The 12289-nt window shown below is 59.1% G+C and overlaps 2 protein-coding genes and 1 long non-coding RNA gene across 3 annotated transcripts in view; all 3 read right to left on the bottom strand.

The window, feature by feature from the left end:
- Positions 1–3774, bottom strand: part of LOC135416751 (uncharacterized) — a gene marked incomplete at its 3' end in the record, with an annotated part of 29245 nt that extends 25471 nt beyond the window's left edge. Inside the window, exons 1-3 of the mRNA XM_064660071.1 lie at positions 3039–3774; positions 2733–2797; positions 1944–2618 (exon numbers count right to left, since the gene is read on the bottom strand). Of these exons, the coding sequence (XP_064516141.1) occupies positions 1944–2618; positions 2733–2797; positions 3039–3144 (846 nt within the window). The remainder of the gene's footprint in view (positions 1–1943; positions 2619–2732; positions 2798–3038) is intronic.
- Positions 793–1641, bottom strand: LOC135416412 (uncharacterized). Its single transcript, XR_010431572.1, has 3 exons — positions 1625–1641; positions 1206–1353; positions 793–964 (listed from the first exon to the last, which is right to left on the bottom strand). It is a non-coding gene; the product is annotated as an uncharacterized LOC135416412 (long non-coding RNA).
- A 3789-nt stretch (positions 3775–7563) lies between the features above and the next one.
- Positions 7564–12166, bottom strand: LOC135416410 (maestro heat-like repeat family member 5). The gene is made up of 13 exons (XM_064659541.1): positions 12040–12166; positions 11536–11684; positions 11112–11259; positions 10703–10890; positions 10477–10614; positions 10236–10350; positions 9963–10100; positions 9531–9707; positions 9238–9393; positions 8979–9080; positions 8751–8853; positions 8454–8498; positions 7564–8142 (listed from the first exon to the last, which is right to left on the bottom strand). Exons 1-13 carry the CDS (start codon positions 12145–12147, stop codon positions 8051–8053), a joined length of 1659 nt encoding a protein of 552 aa, XP_064515611.1. The 5' UTR covers positions 12148–12166; the 3' UTR covers positions 7564–8050.
- Positions 12167–12289: the final 123 nt, after the last annotated feature.

Genomic DNA, 12289 nt, shown 5'->3' with positions numbered 1-12289 from the left:
TGGAAGGCAGAGAGCAGTGACGGGGTGCCCGGGCAGCAGGAGCCCAGAGCTGCCCAGGGCTGGGCCCAGGCAGCAGCACAGGGCACAGGCACCGTCCCGGGCAGCTGCGGCTGTGAGAGGGCAGAGAGGGGGAGGCAGCAGGGCCAGGCAGCGCTGGCCATCGGGCTCACCTCCACAAGGAACTCCAGGGCAGGCAGCTCCCAACGGGGGTCCTCAGTGCTGAGCAGCCCCAGCAGGTGGATTGCCAGTGGGGAATGGGAGGGGGTCAATTGGCGGCGCATCTCCCTGTCAGGGGGAAAAGCATGGAGCCTGAGCAGGGTGGGCAAAGCTCCCAGTACTGACTCACAGAGTCCTGGTCTTTCTCCAGCAGCTCAGGATGGGATGTGGGCACTATGGCATGGGGCTCCTCCTCCTCCTCCCGCAGCCTTTTGCAATCTGCTCGGCCATCCCTTGGGGCCAAGGCCCTTTGCCCCACGGCCATGGGAGCTGTGTGGAGTGCCCCGTGCCCTGGGTAGAGATGATGGGAGCAGCAGGGACAAGATTGTCTCACCTGACATGCAGACCCACTGCATAGTGATGGGTGTCAGAATTCAGGAGTGGGTCCCAGGCAAGCCTGCGCTTCCTTGCCATCCAAATATCCTCCCATGGCAGATGGCAGAGCAGGGCCTTGATGGTCTGGACCAAAAACCTGTGTGCAGAGCAAAGGCCAGGTCATGCTGGGAGCCCTGGCCCCAGCCCCAAGGGCATGGCAGGGAGAGAGGACAGGGATGGAGCACCTGTTGGGCTGGGTGGGGAGGCGATGTTGCTCCAGGCATCCCCTCCAGAAGCTGTTCACCTCTTCTGGCACCTGCTCTGTGCTCATGGACACTTGGAACAGCAGAGCCATGAGCAGGCGGGGGATGTAATTCATCACTGCATCCTGGCACTTGGGCTCCTGGATGATCAGCCACAGTGCCAGGGTTGCCTGCAATCAAAGCACGCAGAGACAACGCTCAGTGCAAGAGGTCCATGTGTCAGGGCCCGAGTGTGGGAGGGAGAGGCCAGGGGAGAGGCAGGGGGAGCAGCCAGCCTGTTGTCCCTGAACCTGCCCCTCAGCCAGATTTGCAGCCCAAGGCCTGAGACAGGGAGATGCAGGGGTGGGGGAGGATGGAGAGTCACTGGAGAGGCGATGTGGGGAGAAGAAAAGGCCACTTCTAGAAACTCACAGCCAGGGCAAACACGTCTCTGCTGTCGCCATCGGAGGTGGACATTCCGTGCACTGGCCAATCCTCCATCACACGGAGCAGTACTGGCAGCACCTTCTCCACTGCTGTTCCCGAGGAGCCGATGCTTCTCCACATCATTGCAGCAGCTCTGTGGAGTCAGAGCTCTGGGTCAGGGGGGTCTCAGCCCCAGCACTGTGGCTTAGGGAGCTGTGGGAGCCCATGTGACAGAGCCACGGTGCCTTGAAGGGCAGGGAAGGCACATGGCAGTAGGACTGGGGGCTGACAGGCTGGGAAATGGAGGGGCCCAAGGGTCCTGGAAGTCTCCATCTGTCTGGCAGACCACATGGGATAGACTCTCCAGGATGAGGGGTTGTAAGGGTTGGTGATCCCTGAGCCAGCAAGGCAGCAGAGCCCTGTACCTGTCACACTCTGGGGCCAAACGCAGGAGAGTCATCACCACATCACGTGGGTGTGCCTCAGCGAGTCTGCAGATGTCAGTGTGAGGAGACACGTGGAATGTGAGGTCGTGGTGGATGGACCAAACGATGGCCGGCACCTGGAGAGGCAGTGGAGGAGAGTTGGGGAGCTGCAAGAGGGAGCAGGTTGCCCAGCTTCCCTGAGAAGTTCTTCCCTTCCCACCACACTCTGCTGGCCTCAAAGGCTTAGAAGGCAAGTGGACCCAACTTGAGAGGGCACAAGTCTCCTGGGGGACTTAAACCCTGGCCACAGGCTGCTTACTGGCTTCCAACTGGAGACACCTTTCCCCTCCAAAAACTGCAGATTGGGAGCATCGGTCACACTCTCAGCTGGCGTGGTGTCAGTGTTTCCGATGCCCTCACTCGTGGCGTCACCCTCTGCGATGAGATCACTTGTTGTGGTTTCAGCATCGGTCATGGCAGTCTCAGGGTTTGCTGTGCCATCCATCAGTGCCTCATCAGAGCTTGCTGTGCCCTCAGTCGGCATCGGGGTGATGTCAGCCTGTGCCACGAGATCGGTGTTGGAGCCGGTTGTGTCACCAGGCAAAGCGGTGTCAGGCTTTGCTGTGCCGTCCATCGGTGCCACTTCAGAGTGTGATGTGCCATCAATGGCCATCGGGGCCATGTCGGCCTTGGCCATGACATCAGTGGCTGTGGTGTCAGAGCTGGTTGTATCTTCAGCCAAAGCGGTGTCAGGCTCTGTTGTGCAATGAGTGGGTTCGGTGTCATTCTTCGCGGTGAGGTCGGCCAGTGTGGTGTCAGGGTTGGCCGTGTCCTCGGTCACAGCGGTGTCAGAGGTTGCCATGCGATCGATCGGCTCGGTGCTGCCCTCAGTCTTCTCCTTGAGCTCAGCTGGCCTGGTGTCAGGCTCTGCCATGAGCTCAGGTGGTGTGCTCCTGGGTGTTCTGCGCCGAATGCGCATGATTTTCAGCAACCTCTGCAGCAGAAGAAAGGGCAGGGAAGAGAGGGAAGCCCGAGGGAGCGCTCCACCAGCAGTGCCAGGCGGAGCAGGGACAGCAGGCCCAGCCCAGGGGGGGATGGCTGCAGGTACCTGAACTGCTCTGCGGAAGCGGCCATGGGGGCGGTCCTGCTCCTCTGTCCGGTCCTGGCCTGGATCTGTCAAAGAGGGAGCGAAGGCAGAGCTGAGGGGCTGCAGGAGAGGCCAGGGAACACAGCCCAGCCCTGCGCTCCAGAGGCAGGGTCGGCCCTGGGGTGCCCAGTGGATGGAGCAGGGATGCTGGGCGGTCAGCCTGGGCCCCTCTTCCCCCCTCCTTTTTCCCTGAGCGTGTCCACAGGGGACAGGAAGGGGCCAAGCTGGCTGCAGCCACCAGCCCTGTGGCCCAGCTCCAGCACTCACCCTGCTGCAGGGGCTCCTCAGCTTGCTGTGCTGGGGCCGCCCCAGGGCCTCTCCCGTTCCTCTTCCTCCTGAACAGCCTGAACAGGCTGAAGCGTCTCCCTGCCATCCCACAGTGTGGTCTCAAGGGAACTTGCACGAGAGACGCCTTAGAAAAAACCCTGGTGGGCAAATGTCAAAAAATTGCCGCGAGGGCACCTTCCACAGGGACTGCAGGTGACCAAGTCCCGTGGTCTGGCCTCGAGGGCACCTTCCACAGGGACTGCAGGTGACCAAGTCCCGTGGTCCGGCCTCGTAGGCACCTTCCACAGGCACTGGTGATGCCCAGAAAAGCTCCGGGTCACCAAGGCCTGTGGCCTGGCCTCGAGGGCCACTCCCACAGGGAGTGTGGATGCCTCGGAAAAACCTCCGGGTCACCAACTCCTGGGGTTTGGCCTCGAGGGAACTTTCGCAAAAAAGAGCTCTCGGAAATGCTTCGGGTCAGCAACGAATGAGTTGGCTGCGAGGAGACTCCTCACAGCACCGCTCAGTCCCGTCCTGACCAGACGCGTGCTCCGAGCACTGTGGCGCGGCCGCGTTGACGCCCAACACCTATATCAGGATGTGTCACAAAGGGCCCTTGGACACCCTGCCCTGTCCCATCCCATTGGCGACGGTCACCATGTCACAAAGGGCTCTGTGACACACTGCCATGGGCAGCTGCTCTGACCCCTTTGGCCACGGCTGCACTGAAATCAGCAGCAACTTATTTGCCTTCAAATGGTCCATTGAGAGTCAATTTCAAAAACTAAACAGAAGCAAAAAAACCTGGGATAAGAATAGAATAGTTCTGATAAGGGATAAAAGTCCTCAAGGAATAAAAGTTCCCTCAGTCTTCCAAAAGCACCCCAAACAAGGGAGGATATTGCAAAAACACTAATCCTCCCTCTGGTGCAGAGAGCTGACTGGCCAGGAAAGTTTTGCAGGGCTTGAAAATACAAACTGAAATCTGTATTGGATGATTTGGAGTTGAGAGAGCAAGTGCTCCAGCCTTTCTAAGGCTTTCCAACTCATCCTAGGGACACTTGGGTGAGGTGCTTTAAAGTTCAGGCTGTCTTGAAATCTTGCCTGCAGCCATGAGGGAGTCCTGGTAAAGTCTTCTAAGAACTGTGGGTTGGCCCTGGTGGTCAGGGTGGGTTCTGCCCTGCTTCATATGGACTCCAAGGGACAGCTCCAAGTAAGGAGGAGAGAGAGGACTAAAATGTCCTCTAACTAGTGATGTTCTTGAGAGAGGAGATGAAGGGATTTTTCATTTGTGGGTGTTGTGATAGCAGAGGAGTGACAAGACACAGAAGTGAGAGCAGATACACAGAGGAGAAAGAGAAATGTTTCTTTTGGACAAGCTCACTGCTGGGATGGAGAAAGCCAAGAAGGCAGGAATATTCAAACCAGGGAAAAATAAAACTACCCACAATTATCACAGCTCGTGCTAAAATGCATTTCGGAGGAAACATCAATGCCCCTCCCTCCCAACCCCCAGCACCTCCCTCATCCAAAAGCCCCCAAAGAACTAAATCCTCAACTCTTTGATGAGAAAGGAGGACTGTGTTTAATTGGCCATAAAAGCTGTTAAAAGGTCTGGAGATGGTCACTGCTGGACACAAGATCTCGGAGCATGTGGTGGCTGGATTTTGTATGTTTTGGCAATTTCTAAGGTGAAGCCTGTGTTCCTCCCTGGGCTGACCTGTCCTATCTGAGCTCCAAAAAATTTTCCACACTTCTTTTCTCTGGCTAATTGGGATGATCCAGGAAACTTAAAAGCCTGGGATGGAGCCCTCTCAGAAGTCTGCTAAAAGACTCTACAAGTTTTTCTGGCAGAAGGGTTGCTTCCCTGTGAGGAACGATAACATTGCTGAAGCTGTTCCACCTGCTCTCTCCAGAGGAGGTAATGGGAAGCCCCCTGCTCTGTCTGAGGCTGGAAGGAGCCTTGGCTCGGTGCTCCTGCAAAACTTGGAGCTCTGGAAGAAGAAAAGAGCATGGGCAAGGAGGAAAGGAGGAAAAGGGGGTGGCAAACCAGGGGCACTCTGCTCTGGCCTGGGTAGAATAGGAAAGATGAAGGGTTGAGGTGAGAAGAGTGGTCTGGAAAAGGAGAAGAAAAGAAAAAAGGAAAGAAACACACGCCTAGAAAATGGCTGCAAGCTCTCAGCCAGCCTCGGCACCATCCAGCTGCAGTGGGGACATTCAAAGGACCACATTTCAGGCATTGCAACCTCACTGGGACGATGTCAGCTACACAGCAGGACTTCCTTGTTCCCTACCCAGTTCACCCCATTTTGCTGTGAACTTTGCAAAGCAATTCCAACTCTCTTCATTCCAACTTTATTAGGTGCCATCAAAGCCCCCAAGAAACGCGCCCCAAAACAAAGCCTGCACGCCGAGTGCCAAAATCGTTAATCAGCTGCCATTAATGCCCAAGCGGCAGAGCTGTTCCAAGAAGTTTTCAGAGGCCGAGCCAGCCCATCCCGATGTGCTCCTCCCTGCGGGCGGCTGGGGCAGCGCTGCCCTGGGTCACCGCTCTGGCCGTGCAGGCGCCGAGATGCCGCAGGTCGGAGCAGGGGCAGGCTCAGCCCTGGCCGGGAGATGCGGAGCGGCGGGTTTGGAGCCCGGCGGGCGGGGCGGAGGTTTGTCCCGGCCTTGGCAGCGGCTGTGTGTCCCCGCCGCGCTTCTCGGGGCCGGGCAGCGGCTCCTCCCGGCGGCAGCTCCCGGCTCCTGCCGGCCGGGCCTGGGCTAAAGCGGGGCGGGACGGCAGCGAGCCGAGCCGGGCGCCCGCCCGTCCCCAGCCCGGGCCCGTCCCCGCGGCTCCTCCTCGCCCGGCACCGCCCCACACCCGGCCCGCTCCGCCGGCCCCCGGGACAGCTTCGAAGCCGCCTGTTCTGGGGGAGAAGCTGAGCCGGGCTCCTCTCGCAAGGAATGAAGGCTCCCGAAGGGGACGGGCAGAGCAGGGGCTTGTCCTCTCCTTAGCCCTTATGGTAAGGGAGAAAAAGAGTACAGGCTCTAAAGTTGTGCCTTTGTTTCCAGGACTGTAAAGGAGGAGCAAATGATTCCATTGATCCAAACAGTAGTTTGCTTGTAAGAGTTAGGCGGAAAAAAAAAAAAAAAGATAAACCGAAAACAACCCCGTATTTCTTCTGAATAGAGAAGGTGCAGAGGAGATGAGAATTTTTGAGGCCAAGATGGTTATAAACATTTGGAGGCCAAGAAGCTCAGCGTGTGCAGTCAGGTAATGAGCAGAATAAAATCAGGTGAGGAGGAAGGAGAGCTGAGTGTGTAGAGAACAGATCAACATCCTGATCCTATGGCAAGGAGATGGCTGGTGCTTTCTGCTGTCAGCCAGGGTGTGTGAGGTTTGATGCTTGTGATTTGGGGTGCTTGCAGGGGTTGATGAATAGGTGTCGAGCAGATTGGTGGTCTTTTTGTTGTTGTTGGGGAGTACTCAGGTACCCTTGGGATAGGCTTGAGGTTGATGCCCTGAAGGTGTTGTCTCTGAGACAGTCAGTGCTGCGAGTGAGTGTGGGACAGAAGGGCCCCAGCCCAGCTGCAGTGGTTGAGCTGAGGTGTTGCCTGAGGCAGAGCAGAGTTGCTGGGGGTTTGCTGAGTGGGTGTGTGCCCAGCTTGCCAGGCTCCCGTGGCACTGGAGAGCAAGTGCTGGTGGGACTTGTGCTAAAGCAGTTTAAAATGTGTCCCAGAGCCCCATGGACAGGGGCAGCCTGAAGTGCCCTTGTCCCTGTGTGTGTGTGCCCACGGGGCAAGGGGCAAAAGCAAGGCAGGAGCGGGCCCGTGAGCTGCAGGGCTGAGGTTTGTGGCGATTGAGTTCCACAAAGATGCAGGTCAGGGGGAGAAAGGTGATGTTTATTAATGTAAGGGGAAGGGGAGGGCTGAAGCTTCTTAAGGTAATGGAAAAGGGAGGGATGAAGTGTAGGTAGAAGAAGGGAAGGGGAGGGGAGGGAAGAGAAGGTTTGGGAAGGGAAGGTTTGGGAAGGGGAGGAGAGAGAAGGAAGGTTTGGGAAGGTTTGGGGAGGGCAGGGGAGGGGAGGGGAGGGGAGGCGAGGGAAGGGAAGGGAAGGGAAGGGAAGGGAAGGGAAGGGAAGGGAAGGGAAGGGAAGGGAAGGGAAGGGAAGGGAAGGGAAGGGAAGGGAAGGGAAGGGAAGGGAAGGGAAGGGGAGGGAAGGGAAGGGAAGGGAAGGGAAGGGAAGGATTGGAAAGGGAAGGGGAGGGAAGAGAAGGTTTGGGGAGGGAGGAGAAGGTTTGGGGCGGTAAGGGAAGGGGAGGTTTGGGAAGGATTGGAAAGGGAAGGATTGGAAAGGGAAGGGAAGGTTTGGGAAGGGGAGGGAAGAGAAGGTTTGGGGGGAAGAGGAGAGGAGAGGGGAGGGGAGGGGGGTTTTGGGAAGGTTAGGGGCAGGAAGGGAAGGGGAGAGAGGAGAAGGGAAGGGGTGGAGGGGAAGGGAAGGGGTGGAGGGGAGCTGATATTTATTAATCTAAGGGAAAAGGAAGGGATGAAGTGTGGGCAGGAGTAGGTTTGGGAAGGAAAGGGAAGGTTTGGGAATGTTTGGGATGGTTTGGGAAGGGAAGAGAAGGTTTGGGAATGTTTGGGATGGTTTGGGAAGGAAAGGGAATGTTTGGGAATGTTTGGGATGGTTTGGGAAGGGAAGGGAAGGGAAGGTTTGGGAAGGGAAAGGAAAGGAAGGGGAGGGGAGGTTTGGGAAGTGAAGAGAAGGTTTGGGAATGTTTGGGATGGTTTGGGAAGGGAAGAGAAGGTTTGGGAAGGATTGGGATGGTTTGGGAAGGGAAGGGAAGGTTTGGGAAGGTTTGGGAAGGGAAGGGGCTGTCCGTAGAGATGGGCAGGCCAGGAGCTGCCTGGCCTTGCCGGCTGGCTCAGTTGGGCCCAGCATCAGCTGAATCTCCAGCTCCGCTGAGAAGTGGTCTCGTCCCTTGGTCTTCCGGTGCTGTTGGAGGGACGCAGGTTGTCTGGCTGGAGATTACTTTGTTACTGCCCGTCTGAAAGCGGACAAGAATTCAGTCCGCATGGTGCAGTAGGACGGGCAGTCGTCTTGGCTGATGGCTTCAAAGGCTGGAAGAGAGAGGAACGGAGCCACGGTCAGAGCCTGGATGTGCGGGAACCCAAGGAGACCCTCCTGTCGGGGCCATCCCAGCCAGTTCTTGCCGTGGCCAGGAGGGAGCAGGGGTCAACAGGATGAGCGGGAAGGTGCTGGCCCCCAGTCCTCCCCCTGCCCCTGAAATGTGTCCCTGCTCTGCCCACAGCACCCCTTGTCCGTGCAGGGAGCAGAGCCCCGCGCAGGCAGGGCAGGGATTGCAGCTCCCTGCCCAGGGTCTGTGCTCCCCCCTGCCAGCCCCCAGTGAGAGCCCACTGTCCTCACTCACCCCTCATGAGGAGCTGCAGGTCTTGCATGTGCCAGGCAGCAATCCCTGGGAACAGAGAGCGTGTCAGGGCCCCAGCAGCACAGCTACCCCCCCACGGCCTCCTGGCCTGGCAGGGCTGAGCCCGGGGCCTTCCCACATCAGGACACCCAAGGGTGTGGCTGGCAGAGGGCGGCAGCAGCTGCCAGGGCACTCGGGGCTCCCCAGCACATCCCTGGGCCACATCCTGCTGCCGCTGGAGCAGCTGGGGCTGGGGCCGAGCTGCAGTGGGGAGGGAGGGACCGCGGGCTTGTGGCTCACCCATGAACCTGACGGCCGCCTCTCGCAGGGGCTGCTGTGGGCTCTGGAGGTAGGGCAGGGCCTGGTGCAGGTGCTCGTCCCTTCGGCTCACGTCCTTGTCCATCTGCAGAGAGCAGGGGGGTGTCTGTGGCTGCAGCAGTGGCAGGGGCACAGGCCCAGCCCCGCACACTGGGCATTGGGGCCTGGGGCTTGTCCAGCCTGGGGCTGGGCCTTCGGGGCCATCCTTACCAGGCAATCACAGAACTTGAAGTGCTGCTCTTTCCTCAGCAGCTTCTCCAGGTCCCTTCTCTTGAGGAACCTTGCAGCGCAAAGCAGCACTTCCCGAGAGGCCTGCAGAGCAGCAGAGAGCGGGACATGGCACCACAGCCCAGGGCACAGCCCCTGTGTCCCTGCTCCAAGGCCAGGAGGAGGCTGGAGCCCTTGAGGCTCCAGGGCAGGAGGCAGCCCAGCCCTGTGCACAGGGCCACCAGAGCCCACGAGTGCTCACCTCTGCCACGCACTGGTTCTCGTCATGCCCATGGATGAAGAGTGGGACCAGGCTCTGGTGCACCTGAGTCTCCAAGAGCTGTGTTCCCTCTTCTGCCAGCACCTCCATCAGCTCTCGGAAGAGGCGAATGGAGAGCAGCTGCACGTTGGTGTTGTCCTTGGGCAAAAGAGGAGAAAAACACCTCAGCACTGGCTGCTCCAGGCCCACCAGGAACAGGCACAAGCCTGAACATCCACAGGGCAAAGTTTCCTGGCAGCACTCAGTGCCTGGAGGTGGAGGGCACAAAGCCTTACATGGTCAAAGAGTGGCCGGAGCGCCTCAGCCAGCTTGGGGGCAGTGGAGATGAATACCCGAATATCTTCATCCCGGAGCACACTCTCAAACACAGAGAGGGTCATCACGACCAGCTCTCCATCTGCATCACGCAGCAGCTCCAGGAGATGTTGGGACAGGCTGCAGATGCTTTCGGCCTGTGTGGAACACAGTGCTGTGCTGTCAAGCCCTGAACAGCTGCCCCACCAACAGCTCTCTGGCAGTGCAACCCCACGCTGCTGCCACGGGGCCCAGAGGCCAAAGGCCTGTCCCACAGGGCCTGGTCAGCAGAAGAGGGAGGCAGGAGAGCTGGGAGGAGCATCCACAGCTGCCAAAGCCCAGCCAAACCCAAGCGCCTCCCTTCCCCAGCCCCAGGCTGCCCGTGAGGCTTCAGCCGGGTGGCCCCTTCTCACCATTGAGGGATCCACAGCAAGCACCAGGAGGCCTCTGAGTGCCAGGCGCTGCCTCTCTGGGCACTGGCTCTGCAGGTTCCTCAACAGGATGGGCAGGACCCTGTTACGACATTTACTCTCGTCCAGGAAGTCCAGGACCTGGAAGGCAGAGAGCAGTGATGGCGTGCCTGGGCAGCAGGAGCCGGGAGCTGGCCAGGGCTGGGCCCAGGCAGCAGCACAGAGGGCAGAGAGGGGGAGGCAGCAGGGCCAGGCAGCGCTGGCCATCACGCTCACCTCCACAAGGAAGGCCAGGGCAGGCAGCTCCCAACGAGGGTGTTCAGTGCTGAGCAGCCCCAGCAGGTGGATTGCCATGAGGGAATAGAAAGGGACCAAGACGTGGCGCATCTCCCTGTCAGGGGGAAAGAAGGAACCATGGAGCCTGAGCAGGGTGGGCAAAGCTCCCCCAGCAGGCTGTGTGGGGTGGCCCGTGCCCAGGGCAGAGATGCCGGGGGCAGTGGGGACGAGGGTGTGTCACCTGGCCAGCAGCCCCACTGCATAGTGCTGGGTGTCAGCACAGAGGAGCGTGTCCCAGCCACACTTGCGCTCCACTGACACCACCTCATTGTCCCACTGCAGCCGGCACAGCAGGGCCTTGATGGTCTGGACCAAAAACCTGTGTGCAGAGCAAAGGCCAGGTCATGCTGGGAGAACTGGCCCCAGCCCCAAGGGCATGGCAGGGAGAGAGGACTGGGATGGAGCACCTGTTGGGCTGGGTGGGAAGGTGATGTTCCTCCAGGCATCCCCTCCAGAAGCTGTTCACCTCTTCTGGCACCTGCTCTGTGCTCATGGACACTTGGAACAGCAGAGCCCCGAGCAGGCGGGGGACGTAATTCATGAGTGCATCCTGGCACTTGGGCTCCTGGATGATCAGCCACAGTGCCAGGGTTGCCTGCAATCAAAGCACGTGGAGACAATGCTCAGTGCGAGAGGTCCATGTGTCAGGGCCTGAATGTGGGAGGGAGAGGCCAGGGGAGAGGCAGGGGGAGCAGCCGGCCTGTTGCCCCTGAACCTGCCCCTCAGCCACATTTGTAGCCCAAGGCCTGAGGCAGGGAGATGCAGTGGTGAGGGAGGTGACTTGGGGAGGAGCAAAGACCACTTCTAGAAACTCACAGTCACGGCAAAGACATCTCTGCTGTCACCATCGGAGGTGGACATTCCGTGCACTGGCCAATCCTCCATCACGTGGAGCAGTACTGGCAGCACCTTCTCCACTGTTGTTCCTGAGGAGCCGATGCTTCTCCACATCATTGTAGCAGCTCTGTGGAGCCAGAGCTCTGGGTCAGGGGGGTCTCAGCTCGGCACCATGGCTTGGGGAGCTGTGGGGGCCCATGTGACAGAGCCACAGTGCCTTGAGGAGCAGGGATTGCACATGGCAGCAGGATTGGGGGCTGATAGGCCAGGGCTGGGAAATGGAGGGGCCCAAGGGTCCTGGAAGTCTCCATCTGTCTGGCAGACCACACAGGACAGGCTCTCCAGGGTGATGGGTTGTAAGGATTGGTGATCCCTGAGCCAGCAAGGCAGCTGGGCCCTGTACCTGTCACACTCTGGGGCACAGCGCAGGAGAGTCATCACCACGTCACGTGGGTGTGCCTCAGCGAGCCTGCAGATGTTGGTGTGCATTGTGATCCCTGGAGCCATGTGGGAGGTGAGGCACTGGTGCATGGATCTCACGATGGTCGGCACCTGGAGAGGCAGTGGGGGACAGCTGAAGAGGTGCCAGAGGGAACAAGTTGCCCAGCTTCCCCAAGAAGTGCTTCCCTTCTCACCACACAGTGTGGCCTCAAAGGCTTAGGGGCCAGCGGACCTGGCATGAGAGGCCACGAGACCCCTGGGGCACTTGAGCCCTGGCCACAGGCTGCTTACTTGCTGCTGATTGGAGACACCTTTCCCCTCTATAAGTATCTGGAATGGGAGCTGTCTTGAATTTCTGTGGCCAGGTCTTTGTCCCTGGCCAGGAGGAGGCTGGAGCCCATGAAGCCCCAGGGCAGGAGGCAGCCCAGGCCCTGCCACGGGGACCCCAGAGCCCACAAGTGCTCACCTCTGCCATGCACTGGTGCTCATCATACTGCAGGAAGAACCACAGCACCAGGGTCTGATGCATCTGCATCTCCAAGGGCCTTGTTCCCCCTTCCACCAGTACCTCCATCACAGTTTGGAAGAAGTAAAAGGAGGACAGCTACAAATGGGTGCAGAGGAGAAAAAGAGGAGAAAAAGACCTCAGCACTGGATACTCCAGACCCACCGGGAACAGGCACAGGCCTGAACATCCACAGAGCACAAAGTTTCCT

The sequence above is a fragment of the Pseudopipra pipra genome, chromosome 6, assembly GCF_036250125.1.
Source record: "Pseudopipra pipra isolate bDixPip1 chromosome 6, bDixPip1.hap1, whole genome shotgun sequence".
Taxonomy (NCBI): domain Eukaryota; kingdom Metazoa; phylum Chordata; class Aves; order Passeriformes; family Pipridae; genus Pseudopipra; species Pseudopipra pipra.
This window is presented reverse-complemented; position numbering and strand designations above follow the sequence as displayed.